General features: G+C 50.3%; 1 protein-coding gene across 1 annotated transcript in view; it reads left to right on the top strand.

Moving 5' to 3' along the window:
• The window catches only part of DCDC2C (doublecortin domain containing 2C), a 79,312-nt gene that overhangs the window by 15,087 nt on the left and 46,154 nt on the right, over window positions 1–18,071 (top strand). The window contains exons 3-4 of the mRNA XM_047782829.1: window positions 11,904–11,980; window positions 17,129–17,257. Of these exons, the coding sequence (XP_047638785.1) occupies window positions 11,904–11,980; window positions 17,129–17,257 (206 nt within the window). The remainder of the gene's footprint in view (window positions 1–11,903; window positions 11,981–17,128; window positions 17,258–18,071) is intronic.

The raw sequence follows: 18,071 nt of genomic DNA, 5'->3' as shown, positions 1-18,071 counted from the left end.
GTCAAATCAGAGCTGTAGCCGCCAGTCTACACCACAGCCACAGCAACACAGGATCTGAGCCATGTTCTGTGACCTACACCACAGCTCACGGCAACGCCAGATCCTTAACTCACTGAGCAAGGCCAGGGATCGAACCCGCAACCTCATAGTTCCTAGTCGGATTCGTTAACTGCTGCGCCGTGACAGGAACTCCTCATTCCCTGTGTTTTAAAGAAGCGGGACCTCTCCGCGCCCTTGAACTCCACCCGGTGTTCCAGTGAAGGACTTTCTAGCAGCTCTCGAGTTGCCCACAGGCACTGCCTGCAGAAGCTTTTAGCCGCTTCCTTCAAGCCTATACGTTAGGGCCCTGTGATGAATCGAGTCACATTTGTTACTCACCCACCTTAGTTTGGAACTTGCATGAGGCGAGTTCCCAACAAGAAAGCAGTTCTGGCAGCCCCTGAATGGCAGGGCTGCCTTAACAAAGAGAGAGGGGAGCTCCCGCTGTGGCGAAGTTAGGGATCTGGCATTGCTCCAGCTGTGGCGCAGGTCGCAGCTGCAGCTCGGATTTGATGCCTGTCCTGGGGACTTGCACGTGCTGCAGGTGAGCTGAAAAAGAGAGAGGATGTGGCCTCTGCTCTGCCCTCTCCAGGTGGGGTGTGGGATTGAGCAGCAGTTCTGAGGCGGAGCCCTTGAACATATCTGTTCAAGTTTGTGTCTGTGTCTGTCCTTTGTCCACTTCAGTGATTTAAAAAAGAGACATGATGGAGTTCCCCTTTGTGGCTCAGTGGTAATGAACCAGCTAGTGTCCATGAGGATGCAGGTTCCATCCCTGCCCCCACACGGTGGGTTAAGGATCCAGTGTTGCCGTGAGCTGCAGTGTAGGTCACAGACGAGGCTCAGATCCTGCGTTGCTGGTGTAGGCTGGCAGCTGCAGTTCTGATTCGACTCTTAGCCTGGGAACTTCCATGTGCTGCAGGTGTGGCCAAAAAAGACAAAAAGAAAAAAAAAAAGATTACAAGGTAACATTTGGCATTTTAGGACAGGAAGGAAACATCTAGATTATTTTATGAAAACTCCCTGTCTTCTAGCTGAGGATGCTGTGGTGGGAGAGGGTAGGACACGCCTTGTGTGAAACCAGGCACTGGAATCGGAGCGCCCGTGGCAGGCTCTGCCTCCCAAAGCTGCCGCGTGCTCAGCCGCGAGGCTTAGCTGCCCAAAGAGCCTCGTGCTGTTTGTTTGGAATCAGCGCTCTTCATTCAGAAAAATCTGATTATGAACGTTGTTCTTACTGAGGACAAGGTCGTACGGTGGGGTTAGAGCCTGGTCCCCACCTTCCGTCCTCCTCCCGCTGCAGACAGGTGCAGCCGAGAATGCAGGGCGGGCCCCCAGCTCTCAGCCTGGGGCCTTTCTTCCCAGGAAGGCGGGGACATGTGGGCATTTGCCTTACAGAAAGGGCAGCCCTGGGTGCCAGGCGGTGAGGCAGACCCCCCAGTGCCAAGTAGAGTCGGCCCAGGCTCTGCTGGGAAGCAGGGGGTCTGCAGAGTGGGGCCCGTGGTCCTCCAGGATTTGTGCGAAGGGCTGGGGGAGGCGATGCCCGGCAGGAGGCACTGGTCCCCGTGCTCCACCTCCTCCTGGGACAGTGGAGAACAGCTTGCAAGTGAGTCTGGTGCTACTGACTCCCCTGGCCTTGTCCGAAGTTGAGGCCACGTGCAGCCCCCCTGCCCCTGCTCCAGGCAGCACGTTCAGCTCATGGCCGTTAACCTGTCCCCGTGCTGGGCCTTAAGGATGTTCATAGCAGCTTTTATGATAAATACGACCCCCTGGGAACACAGCGAATGTCCAGCAATGGAGGAAGAGTCGAATGATTCATGACGCGTCTCGCTATGTTTCCATCTCTAGGTATTGATCGGAAGTAGTACCTCTTGGAATATTGTTGGAATGAAATGAGATGGAGCTGGGCCTGTTGGAAGAGCTCAGTAAATGGTTGCTATCATGTTGCCTGACGTTACACTCATAGCTCCACAAATGCCTACCAATTTCGAGCTCCACAAATGCCTACCAATTTGAATACCAGGGCACACTGTTAACAACGTTAAATATGCTATACTCTAAGCTTTGGCTAAATCCAAGTGTTCAATGTTTAAATGGTTTCCGAAGTTATTCTGCCTTCTTTGTGAGATATTCACATGAAGTAGAATTACCTAGCTTTCTGTAGATTCTTTCATAGAATTTCTGTTTCGATCAAAATGTTTTAGTGGGAAAATTGAACACGCTTCTCAAGAGACCTCGATTTTAGTATAGAAATTTACTTAAGATGAATGAGAGTACCGTTATGTACTTGATTATATTAAACTTGATTATATTATGATTTATAAGATGCTTGAACATAATAATTTCGGAATTATGTTTCATTAAATGGGGGGGGGCAAGGAAAATTAGACTTGAAACAGGTGCTCTTGGGATCTTGAATGTCAATGATGATGTCCCATTGGTTTTCGTGAGAGTAAGGTCCCTGGTCTCAGTTTAATTCAAGAACTTCCGTTGCTGCCTCTTAGAGTTTGGGTTCGTAATGTCAAGTTGTCTAGATTTGGGCAGCGTTTAGAAAGCCGCTCGCCCAGTCCTTTTCTCTACACTTCTAGGAACACATGAGATCCACTTCAGTATTTTTTCGCCCATCAGGGCTGGTCTTCTGGCCTCTCAGTGGGCTCATCCTGGCAAATAGCATACTGATGGTAAAACAATTAAACCACTCATTTAGACTGTGTTTATCTCAAGTTGTCATGGGAGCGAAGGAAGTGATTCTTGGAGGTGAATTTTCCAGATAACTGCAGTTACAGGATTCTAACAGAAATAATTTTAAAATTGACTTTTTGTCACTACAAGGTACCGCAGAAATTGACATAACACTGTAGATCGACTGTTCTCTTGTAAAAAGTATATTATGGAGTTCCCGTCGTGGCACAGCGGTTAACGAATCCGACTAGGAACCATGAGGTTTCGGGTTCAGTCCCTGCCCTTGCTCAGTGGGTTAAGGATCCGGCGTTGCCGTGAGCTGTGGTGTAGGTTGCAGACGCGGCTCGGATCCCGCGTTGCTGTGGCTCTGGCGTAGGCGGGAGACTACAGCTCCGACTGGACCCCTAGCCTGGGAACCTCCATATGCCGTGGGGGCGGCCCAAGAAATAGTAAAAAGACAAAAAAAAAGTATATTAAAGATTAAAATGAACTGTTAACATAAATGCTTATAAAGGGCTTTATGTGCTTCCCTATCTTACTGAAGAGCTGGGGGAATGAGATTTAACTTTGTTTTGACTCAAGATTAGACTGAGTGCTCTGCACGGACTGAGCCCAAGTCCAGTCCTGTCACGTCCCTCAGCGGCCTTGTCATGGGTGCTCCCTGTTGTTGAACTGACCCCAACACATGTGTTGGAAGCTTCTGTTTTTGCTTCAAAAATGGCTCTATAATTCGTTACGGAGAAATGCGAAAGTGTGGGCAATTTAAAAGGAAACACACCCATCAGCCATTCATCCAAAGGTTGACCACCATGTTTTTCTACATGCTTCTAACACATGTAGGCACATACGCCTCTGTGTACGCTTGACCCTTGAACAATGCAGGGTCAGGAGCGCTGGCCCCCCCAGAGTCGAAAGTCCATGGGTCACATTAGGCTCCCCCCATACTCAACTACTGATAGCCTCCTGTTGCCTGGAAGCCTCACAGGTAACAGGAACAGTTGACTACCACAAATTCTGTGTGTTAGTGTGGTACCCACTGTGTTTTGCAGTCAAGTAAGAGGACGGGGAGGCTGGGGTCGGTGGACGCAAACAACGGCGCTCAGATGGATGAGCAGGGGGGTCCTACTGCACAGCCCGGGGAGCTCTGTCCCGTCACCTGGGACAGACCGTGATAGAAGAGGGAAAAAGAATGTGCATATGTATTTATGACTGGTCTACTGCTATACAGCAGGAAGTGGCACAACACTGTAATTCAACTCTAATAAAAAATGTAAAAAAAAGGAAAATCATAAGAAAGAGAAAATAGACTTACAGTGCCGTACTGTGTTGACACTGTCATTTGAGTCATCTATGCACAAGATGAGTCTTAGAAAATACCAATGTTGTCTTATATGATACGAAACTCTAAATGTTATGCACGTTACCAACACCAGGTGTAAAAAATGAAAACATAATGTGAAAAGAGAATTCCTCTTTATTTATAGGTGTAGTGATTCATGCGTTGATAATGAAGCAGCAGCAGTCTGACTGCTTTCTGGTAGCCTAGCCTACCCACTAAAGAACGCACTGGTGTGAAGTTTCTAAGGCACACGGTATCACAGTCACGTTCGCGACCCAGTCCTGGGAATGTTATTGCCTTAAAAAAGCACACGTCCCTGGGACGATAGGCTGAACTGTAGTTTCTCTAATTATGAGAAAGAGAGAGGCAGACCAGACGGTCATATAGTTCTTTGAAAGCGAAGTTATTAAAAACAGGAGAAAAAGCTAACACATGACTAATTTTGTATTAAATAGCACTCACCTGATGCCCACGTAAGGACCCACTAGTATCTACATCTATTTTATTTTATGCATTCATGACACACCTAACTTATTAGTTGTTGCTATTTCTAGTTTTTTTTATATTTATTAATTTTTTGGTATTATTTTTGATATTTCATGACATACCTGACATTAATTTTTTGATATTTCTAAGTTTGTGAGGTTTTTTTTAAGTTATTGCCGATCTCTGAAAAATACTCCAATATATTCACTTAAAACATTTCATGTAAATGGACCTGTGTGGTTCCAGCCTGTGTTGTTCAGTGGTCCACTGCATACACTTCTTGCTCTATAAATATATTTATTTCAGCAAAAATGAAAGCAGATTTTACATTTTTAAACACATGCTCTTTTACTTAACAACGAATCATGAAATCTTAGTATGTCCACAGATGTGCTTCTATAACAATTTTTAGTGGATTCAGAGTGTTCCGCTAAGTGATACATACCGTAGTTCTCAGCTTTACTGCAGTGCAGTGGAGAAAAGTGTAAGATGTTGAAAATGTGCATTGGGGTGATTTGATGCGAAAGGACCCCCCCATTGAGTTAATTGACACATCGTCTCCCGTAGTTACCTTTCTCTCTCTGTCTCCCATGAGAATGTTTAGCAAATTTCCACTATGCAAGGCGATGTTGGCACTTATTGTCACCATGTTACGTTAGAGCCTCCGACTTTATTCGTCTTACAACTGAACGTTTGTACCTGTTTGACCCATCTCTTCCTGCTTCCCTGGCTCCCGGCCCCAGCAATCACTTTTCCACCCTCTGTTTCTACAAGTTGGACCCTCCCCCTCCTAGAGTCCACGTACAAGTGCTGCCACGCAGTATTGGTCTTTCTCTGTCTAGTTTGTTTTACTCACAGCACCGTGACCTCCGGTTTCTTCCATGTTGGTGAAAATGGCCGACTTTCCTTCTTCTTAATGGCTGAGTAATATTCCATTGTATGTATTTAACACGCGTTCTCTGTCCACCCGTCCACTGGTAGACACTAGGTTGTCCATACCTTTACCATGGTGAGTAGGACTTCAGTGAACACTAACCAGAGTACGTGTATCTTTTCAAAAAAATGGTTTCATTTCCTTTGGATGTGTTCCTGGAAGTGGAATTGCTGGATTATGTAGTAACTGTTGTTTTGAGGACTTTTCATATTGTTTTTCATGGAGGCTGCATTAACTTACATTCCTGCCAGTAGTGGGATTTTTTTTCTTATAGGAACATTAGCTCTTAATTTGTTTAAAACCTGTTATCAAACACTCCATTTTTTTTTTTTTTTGGCTTGCATGTGGCGTGCAGAAGTTCCCAGGCCAGGGATAGAACCTGCATCACAGCTGTAACCAGAGCCACAATAGTTAACCCCCTGCACCATGCGGGGACGCCCCAAGCACTCTATTTTTAACATGGGTCTTACAATGTTACCATAAATTCCCCAACAAGTCATTTGAATTTATATGCAATAATAACCTGTCATGCAGCCAGAGCAGTTCTAAGAAAAGCCCGACACAAAACGCGTGGAACACACAGCATAAAACTGATCTCCTCTGCAGTGCATTTTATTGTGTCCTAAGGGGCATGCCTTTATGAAAAATAAAAAGTGCAGGGGCTCCCTTTTCCCTTTTCTCCACATTCTCACCAACATTGGATATTTGCTGACTTTTTTTTAAAGGGCCACACCTGTGGCATAAGGAAGTTTCCAGGCTAGGGGTCGAATTGGAGCTACAGCCACAGCAACGCCAGATCCGAGCCGCGTCTGCGACCTACACCACAGCTCTTGGCAATGCCAGATCCTTAACCCACCGAGCGAGACCAGGGATCGAACCCGCATCCTCGTGGATCCTGGTCGGATTCGTGAACCTCTGAGCCACGACGGGAACTCCCTCCTTGTCGTCTTTGTGACGATGGCCATTCTGATGGGTGGGAGGTGACACGTCATTGTAGTTCTGACCTGTGTTTCCCTGGTGATGGGTGATGTTGAGCACCTTTGGGCGAGTTGTGTGTCTTCTTTGGAAAAGCGTCTCTTTATGTCCTTTGCCCATTTTTAAACTAGCCTGTTGGTTTGGTTTTGGGTTTTGCTGTTGAGTGGTATGAATCCCTTGTACACTTTGGAAATTAACCCTTATCAGATGCAAGGTTTGCAAATAGTTGCCATTACTCAGTAGGCTGCCTTTTCATCCTGTTGCTGTCTCCTTTGCTGCATGGAAGCTCTCTGTGGTTAAGTTTGATGTAGTCCCAGTGCTTATTATTATTATTTTTGGGCCACACCTGCAGCATGTGGAAGTTCTCGGGCCAGGGCTCAGACCTGCACCACAGCTGTGACATGCCAGATCCTCAACCTGCTGAGCCTCCAGGGAAATCCCACCCACTTGCTTAGTTTTGCTTTTGTCACACATACCTTTTTGGGGTCAAATCCAAAAAATCATTGCCAAGACCAATGTCAAGAAGCTTACTCCCTGTGTTTTCTTCTAGGAGTTTTACAGTTTCAGGTCTTACCTTCAAGCGTTCAATCCATTTTGAGTTGATTTTTGTGAGGAAAGAGAGGGGTCCAGCTTTATTCTTTCCCTTGTGGCTATCCCGTTTTCCCAGCATCTTTTTGCTGAAGAGACGGTTCTTTCCTCATTGTATGTCCTTGGATCCTTTGCTGAAAATGAATTGAGACGTGGCTTTATTTCTGGACTTTCCGTCCCACTGAGCTATTGGTCCGTCTTCATGCGAATACCATATTGTCTTGAGTATATACTAGCTTATATCTATAGATTATAATTGCCTTCAGCTTTGTTCTTCTTGTCAAGATAGCTTTGGCGGTTCATCATCTTTTTGGGTAAACTGATGATGTGGGAGCAAATAGGGAAAATTGCTTGAGAACCCTCCATAAACGGATGAGAAAAAACGCTAAGAATAATGATAGCCATCTCTATGGATTTGCCTGTTCAGGACACGTTATGTAAATAGAATCATATGGTGGGTGGCCTCCTGCATGGGACTTCTTAAATGAGGCATACTGTTTTCAAGGCTTATCTATGTGGTAGCATGTATTTTTAAAAATTCCTTTCTCTGGTTGAATGATTTCCCACGGTGTGCAGAGATCGTAATTTATTCATCCATTTGACAGTCGGTGGACTTTTGGGCCTTTCTGATTAGGGCCATGAGGGTGGGTGGGAACTGGCCCTCCCTCTTTCTCATTCTTGAGATTCCTTTCTTTTCTTAGCCCCTCTGATTGCTTCTTCTAAATTTGCCTGGGAAACTATTGTCATCCAGGAGCGACCCTGGCTCCTCCCCTGTTCCCTTTCAGGCAGCGTGCTGCGTGCACCGCCCGTCCTTATCCTTGTGCCCGAGGCTCCCCGCTCTCTTTCCGGCTGGGGACGCATGTCCACAGGCCCTGTCACTTGGATGTCCTAAGGTTACTTCCAGTCAGCGTGTCCAGGTTCGACCTCGCTGGCCTCTTCTTCCAAACCAGTTGTTACTTTGTGCTTCCTTTTCAGAGAATGGAACTATAGCTCACCTGCTAAAACCAGACTCCTGGGTCTTGTGCTTCGCCTTTATTTCTCCCAGCCCCTCCCAGTCCCTCCTCCCAACCCCTCCCACCACCTCCTCTCAAGCCCCTTCAGTTACTGCTGTGTCCCTGACTCCTGTTCTTGTGGGGGCACCACGAGCTGTTGCTAGAAAGTCTCGTGCCTTCCAGCCGGTCTCCCTGCGTCCAGCCTGGCCCTTTCCTACACTCCATCACATCCGCTCCCTGGTTCAGACCTTTGGTTCACACGCCTCTTTGCCCTCAGTGCATGGAGTCCACACCGCTGACCACGAGTGTCGAGGTCCTTCTTGGTCTGGCCCTTGCTTTTGTCCACAGCCCCAGCGCTCACCACTCCTCCCTGTGTGTTCGGGATCTGGTCCGTGAGGAGGTTCCAGTTTCCCAAAGATCTTGTTTCCACGAGGATGTGTCCCCGATCCTCCAGCCAGGACTGAGCTGGTCCTCCTGCCGCGTCCAACATTTCTCCGTCCTCGACGGACTGACTCCTTCTCGGTCAAGTCCCCCTTGCCGCCCCTTCCTCCAGGACGCCTCCTGTGTGCTGCTGCGGGGATTAGGTGCCCTGGTGCTCCCACGGCCTCCAGAGCCTTGTTTAAAGGTCGCTTATTTGGTTGTCTGTGTCCCCGAGGCCCCTGGCCCCTGAGCGTGTGCTGCCCAGCTTGTTCCCTTTGCATCTTTAAGCCTTGGCACATTTCCTGCCACGGGGGAGGGTCCTCCAGGGCTTAAATGAGTGAATGGACCCAGGACCAAGTGCCGTTCTGGGGCTGCAGCCTGGCAGAGCGAGGGCGGGTATGCTCCCAGCCGTGGGTTGGCTTTAGTTGCAGCCCTGCTTCTGAGTGGGGACTTGCCAGGGTGACCAGCAGGCTCCATAAATCATGGGGTGGCTGTTTCTTCTGGATGGTTTCCCTGACTTTAAGGAGTCAGCAATTTTGGAGTCATTTAGAGTGACAGTGCCAACCGACCATCCGTTTTTCAGCAGGAGCTGGAATCCCTCCTCCGAGGCACCAGGGCACGCACATCAGCCATGGGGGCTTTTGGTTCCTTGTTTTGCATGAACAAGGCTGCGAGGGTCTTCGCTGAGGGCTGTTGGAGCGGGATGATGGGGTGGAAAGCTCAAGGCCTTTGAGCAACAACACAAATAACAACCACAACTGTTAGCCGGGCCCCTGCCCCACTCCAGGCGCCTTGCTGGCCCTGGATGGTGTGTTATCTCACTGTGTGTTTCTCCTACACAGCAAGCCTAGGGCGCGGGCCCTGCTCTCATCTGCATTGCACGCGTGAGGGGCCGGCTTCGGGAAGGGAGGCCGCTTGATCAAGGTCACACAGTGAGCAAGTGACGGAGCCACTCCTAGAATCGTGGTAATGCAGCACAGGCTCCGAAATGCTGTGTTGGCATAGGTTCAAATCGCCACTTTGTTAAAAACTACAGTATATATACATTATATGTATACACATGTATATTTTATGGCTGCACCCATGGCACAATGAAGTTCCTCGGTCAGGGACTGAATCTGAGCCTTAGCTGCCACCTATGCTGCAGCGGTGGCAGTGTCGGATCCTTTAACCCGCTGTGCCAGGCTGGGGATCGAACCTGCACCTCTGCAGTGACCTAAGCCACTGCAGTTGGATTCTTCACCCGCAGCACCACGGCAGGAACTCTCCTGGGGTCAGGTCCGAGCCACAGCTGCAACCCAAGCCACAGCTGTGGCAATGCCAGGTCCTTAACCCAGTGTGCCGGCTCAGGGGTTGAACCTGTGTTCCATGCTCCCAAGACACCACTGATCCCATCGCGCCGCAGTGGGAACTCCCAAGGAAGATCTATTGACTGGCTTATCACTGCCAGGACGCTTAACGGCCGTGTTCTCGGGAAGATGACAGAACCCCTCTGAGTCTTCTTACCTGGATGCTCTGCCCGGTGTCTTGAGGATTAGGTATAAATGCACGTAGGGTGGGAGGGCAGTGCCCGACAGAGAGTAGGCTTTCAATCAACCGTAGGTGCTGCTCGGGGAGACATGCCGTGGGGGGGTCTCGAGTGTCCTCCGACCCGGAGGTTGATGGGTGTCACCCCCTGGACTGTGGAAGAGCCTGAAAGCCCGGCACCTCCTGCCTCTCCGAGCGGAGGGGTGAGCTGCCACCAGCTTCAGAGAGAAACAGAAAGGCGTGTTTGCCTGACCCTTCCTGGGCGGTCGTGAGCACGGGGAAAGAGTCTGGCATCGCGCATGTAACTGCTGGAGATATTTAACTAGGCGGGTGACGGCGGTGATGAATCATCAGCACATAAAAAAGCGATTCGTTTGTCGTTTCTGTAATTGTACGCGGTCGAGCAGAAAGCTGGTTCTTGGGGTAGCTGTACCTCAACAGGATTTTGCAGAGGGTAATTTGGGTTGTTTTGTTTTCAAACTAGGTCTGTACATTCATGGTAGTTGTTGATAGTCATGGCACTGAGTTTGTCACTTTAGTAGCAGGTGTGTGTAATTTTATAGAGAGGAAGAAAATGGGGGAACGCGGATGTCGGGGTGCGTGGCCACAGCGAGCTCCCTTTTTCAGAGCTCCTTCCTGGAGTATCAGAGCCGCCTCTCACTTGTCATCACAGAGTCGGGCTCCAGCAGGCCGCAGGCTCCGGGGGTGGGTGGTGGGGAGAGAGAGGCTCAGGCTGGAACCTCAGGGCAGCAAAGACTCAGGTCCCTTCTGTGAACTTCGTGTTGGTCTCGGTCGCAAAGGGGTCCGGTCCCAGCCTTGGGGAGCGGTGGGGGGCGGGTTAGCAGCGACCCGCTAGTCTCAGGGAAGCAGCAGCCCCAGACAGAGGTCCCTTCGAGGCCTGCGGACGGGGTGAGGGCCAGGTCCTAGGGCATCTCTGCGGGCGCTCAGGGTCAGGGGGTGCCAGAGGAAACTGTTCCTGCAGGAAGAGCAGGAGTGTGGGGGACTCCGAGCCTCCCTCAGGGGCACTGATCCTGTCGCTTTGGAGGCGGCCCTGAAGGGTGATGGGAGCATGGAGGTGGGGGAGGTTGGTCTGAGCAACAAAGGCTGGGGTTTGGCCAGCAGGCCAGTGGCTGACGGGTCGTGATGCAGAGCGTGGAGGGCAGAGGGCAGAGGGCACAATGTGCTTGGCAGGTACATGGGGGGGTGTGGCCAGGGGAGGGGGCGCTTGTTGGAGGGTGCGGAGGGCCCAAGCTCCTCAGCCTGGTGGGGGGACAGGGAGCTCCTTCGGAGGGCCATGATGGGAGGATGGGCCGGCATCCTGCAGGCAGCCCAGGGCGGGGCACGCGGCCCCGGGCACAGTACTTGGCACAGGTGTCTCTCCATCAGCGCAGTGAGAAGCCCTCCGCTCACCCATGGGTCTCCATGGAAACAAGAGGCACCTGACAGGGAGAGGGGCCCCCAGGGCAGGTTTCCAGACGCTTTCCTGCCTGGGTGTCTTGGCACCATGGACGTGGAGCTCAACTTGAGTGGGGCCCCGGAGAGGCTCAGCCCTCAGGTTGGGGTCACAGGAGAGGGAGGCGAAGGCTCAGAACCCCACGCAGGTGCTCCCGCCCAGGCCTCATGGCTGGACTAGAAGCCGGGTCCTCTGTGCTCTGGGCTGGGCCTCAGGGTGGCCCGCACTCTCACCCATCCCGCTAACCCTCACCGGGCCCCTCCGTCGTTCCTCCCCCCGCCCCCCGGGGAACTCACGGCCCTGCAGCCAGTGGTCTGCACGCCCGGGCCGGAGTCCTGCCCAGCCCGGAGCCCAGCTTTCCCCGAGCCCCCGTCTTCCCTCGTGTTCTGTCAGCAGTGCTATGTGTCCTCTGGGTATTTAGCGCCGGCTTGTTCGCTGAACTGAATTCTGAGAGTTCTTTTTTTCTTTTTTCAGGTCAAGCCCGTGGTACATTGTGACATCAGTGTGCCTTCCAGGTGGCAAACGTCCCATCGGCTATCCCGACCAATAAAGTGAGTACAGCCGGTGGGGGAGACCAGATGGTAGCCCCCCGCCCCCCTCCTCCCTGCTCCCCTGGCCCCTCCCCCTCCTCTCTGCCACTCTTGTCCCCCTCCTCCCCCACCTCCTCGCGATGGCTCATCCTTCCTCCTGGGGGAAGATTCTGTAAGATTCGGCCCTTCGCGTGATACAGGTTCTCTTGAATCCTGATTCTGGAAAAGCAATCCGACTGCCTTGCTGCAGTTCCCAATTCACGTGGGGGTGGAAGCGCCACTCAGCCTTAGCTTTTTATCTATTTTGGGGTAAGCTAGTCACTGCAGCTGCTGGATGATGGGAAAGGTAAAAGTTATGCTCCCACCATGAGCTCTTACTGCCAGAGGCCTCTGGGGTGACACATCCTGGTCAAGTGTGGCCACAGGACCAGCTGCTCCAGGAAGCGGCCGACAGAGATGGGTGCAGAGGTGCCGGTGGACTCTGTCTGGGTTAATCACAGCCCCTTCGTGGGCCAGCCTGCCTTGTATTGGGTTTTAGAATGAGAACTCACTTGGAGTTTCCACTGTGGCTCGTCTGCTTAAGGACCTGACACCTTGTCTCTGTGAGGGTGTGGGTTTGATCCCTGGCCCCCCCCCTTAGCGGGTTAAGGATCCAGTGTTGCTGCGAGCTGCAGCATAGGTGGCAGATGCAGCTCAGATCTGGCACTGCCATGGCTCTGGCACAGACTGACAGCTGCAGCTCCGAGTCTACCCTAGCCTGGGAACTTCCATGTGCCGCGGGTATGGCCCTAAAAAGACAAACAAACAAACAAACAAACGAAAAAGAGAAAGAAAATAAAAGAAAAAGAGAGTGCTCCCTCGACTCAGACAAAACATTGGTTCAAGTCCAGCCTCTCATTCTGGGGCTTTGGGACCTGGCCACGCGTTCTCTCTCTGAGTGGCATCGGTTTGCAGGGTCCTGGTGCCTCTCAGGGGCGGGAGTTCTCCAGACGGCAGCCATCCCCCCCAGTCCTTCTTACAGTGTGGTGTTTTGAGGGTTTGGGGAGGCCCCACATGGCACCTTCCTTCTCACTGGTGCTGCTCCCATGGACGGCGTTTCAGTGCGTTTCCAGCGTGGTGGCCCCAGGGCCGGGGGCCCGCAGCTGGCCAGTCCCAGCCTCGGTTAGCAGCGTCGTCCTTGGTGCCCCGCTGACCAGCGAAGGGCTGGGGGCGCAGGAGGCTGGAAGCCACCTCAGACCCCGCAGAGCCCCTACCTGGGAGGCCCAAGGACAGAGCCAACGTGACCCGTTCATCAGCTACGTCTTTTTCTGAAGAATGGGCGGAGGTCCCAGGGAACTTTACTGGCTGATGGGTCCTTCCTAGCAAGGACACCTACCCCTAGAGATGCATATATATATATTTTTTTATTTTTGGCATGATGCAAGAACATCAGTGGTGCTCACTTATTTTGACAGACTTTTTTCTACTGTAAACCAGTTTCTTTTAAGACCTATACTCCTCGCCTTCCTTTGGTGTGCTTGAAATTCCACTAGATGGACCCAAATAACCATCCAAACGCAGGGCCTTTTCTACCAAGGAGAGACCTGATCATGTTTGCTTGGAGACCTTGTAACTTACACGCACACAGGAAATAGTCGCAACGGCTTTCAGGGTTTGCAGTGTTCGAGGGAGAAGCATGTTTTGGCCCTTGTAAGTGGGGAGCCAAGGTGGGAGCGCTGAGGGTGAGCTCTGCAGCAGCTGGATGGTGGAAGAGACGCCCCTGCCTGTCTGGGTCTCCTCAGAGCTCAGAGGGTGGAGACCACGTCCAGGCCAGGTGGTCAGCTTGGAGGTGGAGGCTCAGGCCTGTGTCGGTTCTGTCACGAACTGAGCTGTGCAGCAGGCTAAGCGCCGAGGAATGCAGCCACCAGCATCACCATTACGTCACCTGAACTCCTTTCTTAGGTCCAGGGGCTAACTCCTTCTTTGAAAAATTTTAAAGATTTCTTATTTAAAAATTGTAAATATCTGGAGTTCCCGCTGTGGCTCAGCAGTAACAAATCTGACTAGTATCCATGAAGACGCAGATTTGATTCCTGGCCTTGCTCAGTGGATTAAGCATCTGGCATTGCTGTGAGCTATGGTGTAGGTTGAAGATGTGGCTCAGATCTGGCGTTGCTGTGGCTGTGGTGCAGGCCGGCAGCTGCAGCTCCAATTGGAACCCTGGCCTGGGAACTTCCATATGCTGTGTGTATGGCCCTAAAAAGACAAAAAAATTTGTAAATATCCTTCTTAAAAGGTTTAAAATATTATTTATTAAAAATGAATGAGCACATTAGGAGGTATATCAGCAAAGCTGTTTCATGCCTTTTGCTAGTCTTACTTCAAAGTTATTTAAAAAAAGTAAACTATTTTTTATGGCCTAAGTAACTTATGTGCATGGTAAATAAGTCCTTTTTTAAAAGGTATATGTTACAGAGTTCCTTTGTGGTACAGGGGGGTTAAGGATCTGGCAATGTCACTGCAGCAGCCCAGGTCACTGCTGTAGCCCCGGGAACTTCTGCATGCCGTGGTCACAGCCAAAAAAAAAAAAAAAAAAAAAAAAGAAAGCATACATTGAAAGTAAGTCTTCTGCCCACTTTATATCCCCAGAGGCGATTGTTAAAAGTTTCTGGCTCTGCCTATTCAAGGGTTTAGAGGGGTATAGATATGCTGCATACACGGCATCCTACTGCAGAATTTACCCTGGTTTCTTTTAAAACATGTATTTATTTGTTTAATTTTATGGAAGTATAGTTGATTTATAATGCTGTGAATTTCTGCTGTACAGCAAGAGTGATTCAGTTATTCCCATATATATACCTTCGTGTACATATTCTATTCCGTGATGGCTTATCCCAGGGTGTCGCGTGCAGTTCCGTGCGCTCTGCAGCAGGACCTCGCTTATCCATTCTGTATACGAGACCGTGAACGATTGGAGAGAGAATACGCCTTCCGTGTGCACGAACGGATGAGCGCTTTGAAAAACCGCCGCGTGGTGCTGCAGAGCGGAAGGCGCCAGCGTCTAATCTGGCGGCGATGGGCTTTTAGCGTGTGTGCGGAAGCTCCCGCCCCTCCATCACCCTCCGTCGCCGACCGTCCAGGGACGTTTTGGGTGTTTCTGCTGGCGGTGGTCATCCGCGGCCCTGGATGGTCAGGTGGAAGATGGGCTGTTTGATGCTTGAACAGCACAGACATAGAATCCGGCAGAGCAAAGATTTTTTTCCTCTCAGCCATTCTCCAGCTCAACCAGCCAACTGCTGGAGAGGCATTACGTCCATCACTCCCTCCGAGCTTGCAGCTTCCTAAATTACACAACGGGATTAGCATTTATTGTTCGCAGTTGAAAAAACCCTTCCAGGTGATGTCAGAGCGTGTTCTGCCCATATTCTCCTCTAGGAGTTTGACGGGGTCTTGTCGTACGTTTAAGTCTTGAAGCCATTTTGCTATGATATCGCTTATATCTGGAATCTAATATATGGCGCAAATGAACTTTTCCACAGAAAAGAAACGCACGGACGTGAGAACAGACTTGTGGTTGCCAAGGGGGAGGGGGAGGGGGAGGGAGTCTGGGGTTCGTAGATGCAAATTATTGCCTTTGGAGTGGATAAGCAATGAGATGCTGCTGCATCGCACTGGGAACTCTATCTAGTCACTTGTGATGGAACATGATGGAGGATAATGTGAGAAAAAGAAGATATATATATATATATATATATATATATATATAAAAGTGTGTGTGTGTGTGTGTGTGTGTGTGTGTGTGTGTGTGTGAGACTGGGTCTCTTGGCTGTACAGCAGAAAATGGACAGAACACTCTAAACCAACTATAATGGAAAAAATAAAAATCATTAAAGAATCCTTGTAGGCCGTTTCCCTCATATTTACATGCTTATTAGAAAAAGGGGAATCTAGAAATGTGTTAAGAATAAAATGTGTTAAGAATAAAACTCTTCTCTCACTCCTCAGAGACAAGCCCTGTTCACCCGAGGAATGTGATCTTGGCTCTCTATAGCTGCTCTTGTGCTTTTTTTGTTTTTTTCAGCATTAATTGTATTTGACCATTTCCCCCCAAAGACAAATTCTGAGTAAACAGTTTTAAATAGCCGCTTTATTTATTATTGCATGGCTGTGCTACAGTTTATTTAACCATCCTCTGCACTTGGACTTTTAGGTTGTTTTTCTATTTTTGTTTTGATAAATACAGGTGCACTTTGTTTCACTGAGCTCTGCTTTGTTGTGCTTCACAGATACTGCTTTTCTTTTCTTTTCTTTTTGTTTGTAACGAATGGAAGATTTCTGGCTACTCTCTGCTGTCAGATGACGGTTAGCAACTTTTTAGCAATAAAGTATCTTTTAAATTAAGGTCTGCACATTGTTTTTATAGACATCCTGCTGTCGCATCCTCAGTAGACTATGGTGTGGTACAACATGACTTCATGCACTGGGAAGCCCCACTGAGTGAGGCCAGGGATTGAACCCTCAACCTCATAGTTCCTAGTTGGATTCGTTAACCACTGAGCCATGCCGGGAACTCCAAACTTTATCTTTTTTTTTTTTTTTTTTAGGGCTGCACTGAGGCATATGGAGGTTCCCAGGCTAGGGGTCAAACCCAAGCTGTAGCCATCGGCTTACACCACAGCTCACGGCAACACTGCCAGATCCATAACCCACTGAGCGAGGCCAGGGATCGAACCTGCATTCTAGGGATGCTAGTCAGATGTGTTTCCACGGAGCCACGATGGGACCTCCATCAGCTGTTTTTATCCTCTTTCCAAAGGACTGCACCTTATTTCCTTTGGGATATCCTCTCGGCTCCATGGAGGGGACAATGGCTGCTATTTTAACAGCAAAAATTCCCTGTTTTCCAAACGGACACAGTTTTCTTCCATGATATCCTGTGTCATGGAGGCACATTTTAAAAAGAATAGAGTTAATTCTATTCATCTGGGCCTCTTCTGTCCTATGAGGCTGTGTCCCCAGCGTTCCTGTTCTGTCCCCGTCTCCTGCGGATGGCGGACCCTCCTCTGAGGGCTGCTCAGGGCTCCAGGTGCCTTTCACAGTTGGTCCTGAAATGATGTATCTTTCTTGAATTTCCAGTGTTTCCCCCCAAAGTGTGAGGCACTAACATGGCTTTCTCTTTTATTCTTGCAGCGTTTTCACAAATGGGAGATTATTTTTCCCACCTGTCAAGATTATTATTCCCAGATTCTGCCTGACGGACTGGAATTGCGTGCTGGCCGTGATTGGAGAGAAGGTCTTTCCTCTGGGAGGCGTCCGAAAGTAAGGCCCCCGCCTGGCCCTGGGGACCCCGGTCCCAGGGGCTGGCTTGGTGCTTCTCCGTGAGAATTCCTTGCCGGGACCCGTGGGTCCCAGGGGCTGGCTTGGTGCTTCTCCGTGAGAATTCCTTGCCGGGACCCGTGGGGTCTAAGACGATGCATCGTGAGCTCGAATTTTAAGTCTTCAGGCAGACGAGATTCCCGCTGTCTTTGGGCCAGACGTATTTTTAATTCTTTCATTTATTCATTCAGCAAAGTTTACTGAGCACCTGCCTCTCACTGGGTGTGCTGAGTACAGCTGTCAAGGCAGACGTGCCCCTGTCCCCTTGCCCACGGGTCCCCCCGCCCCCTGTGCCCCTGCAACAGTGAACGTTCAATGCGATGCTCCAGCGATGTAAGGACGCCTCGTGGGCAGCAGGAGTCCGGCATCTGTGGGGGGACCGGCCTCTGAGCAGACTTGTCCTAACAGTGGGAGCTAAGGCCTGGCACCACTGGGCAGTGGGTGTGGTGGCTGGGAGCTGGGCCTGCCCTGGCCCCCTCGGGGACGTGCGTAGCTTCCCGAGGCCTCTTTCCTCATGTGGACGATCGGAAGTGGTAACAGAACCTGCTCCCAGGAGTCCTGATGTGGCTCTGGTCCTGGCGGAGCGCTCGGTGTGACCTGAGCGGGAGGCGGGCTGGCGATCGTGGTCAAGGAGCCTGGCGTCTGTGGCAAATTCTATCCGGTTCCATGTCCACAAGTGAGTGTCACCGTGAGGTGGCAACAGCTGTTGGGACCCAGACCGTGAGCGTCCCTCAGGCTGGCATCCTGCAGTCTCGTG

This window comes from Phacochoerus africanus, chromosome 5 (assembly GCF_016906955.1).
Source record: "Phacochoerus africanus isolate WHEZ1 chromosome 5, ROS_Pafr_v1, whole genome shotgun sequence".
Classification (NCBI taxonomy): Eukaryota; Metazoa; Chordata; class Mammalia; order Artiodactyla; family Suidae; genus Phacochoerus; species Phacochoerus africanus.
Note: the sequence above shows the minus strand (reverse complement) of the source record. Positions and strands in the feature narration are given on the sequence as shown.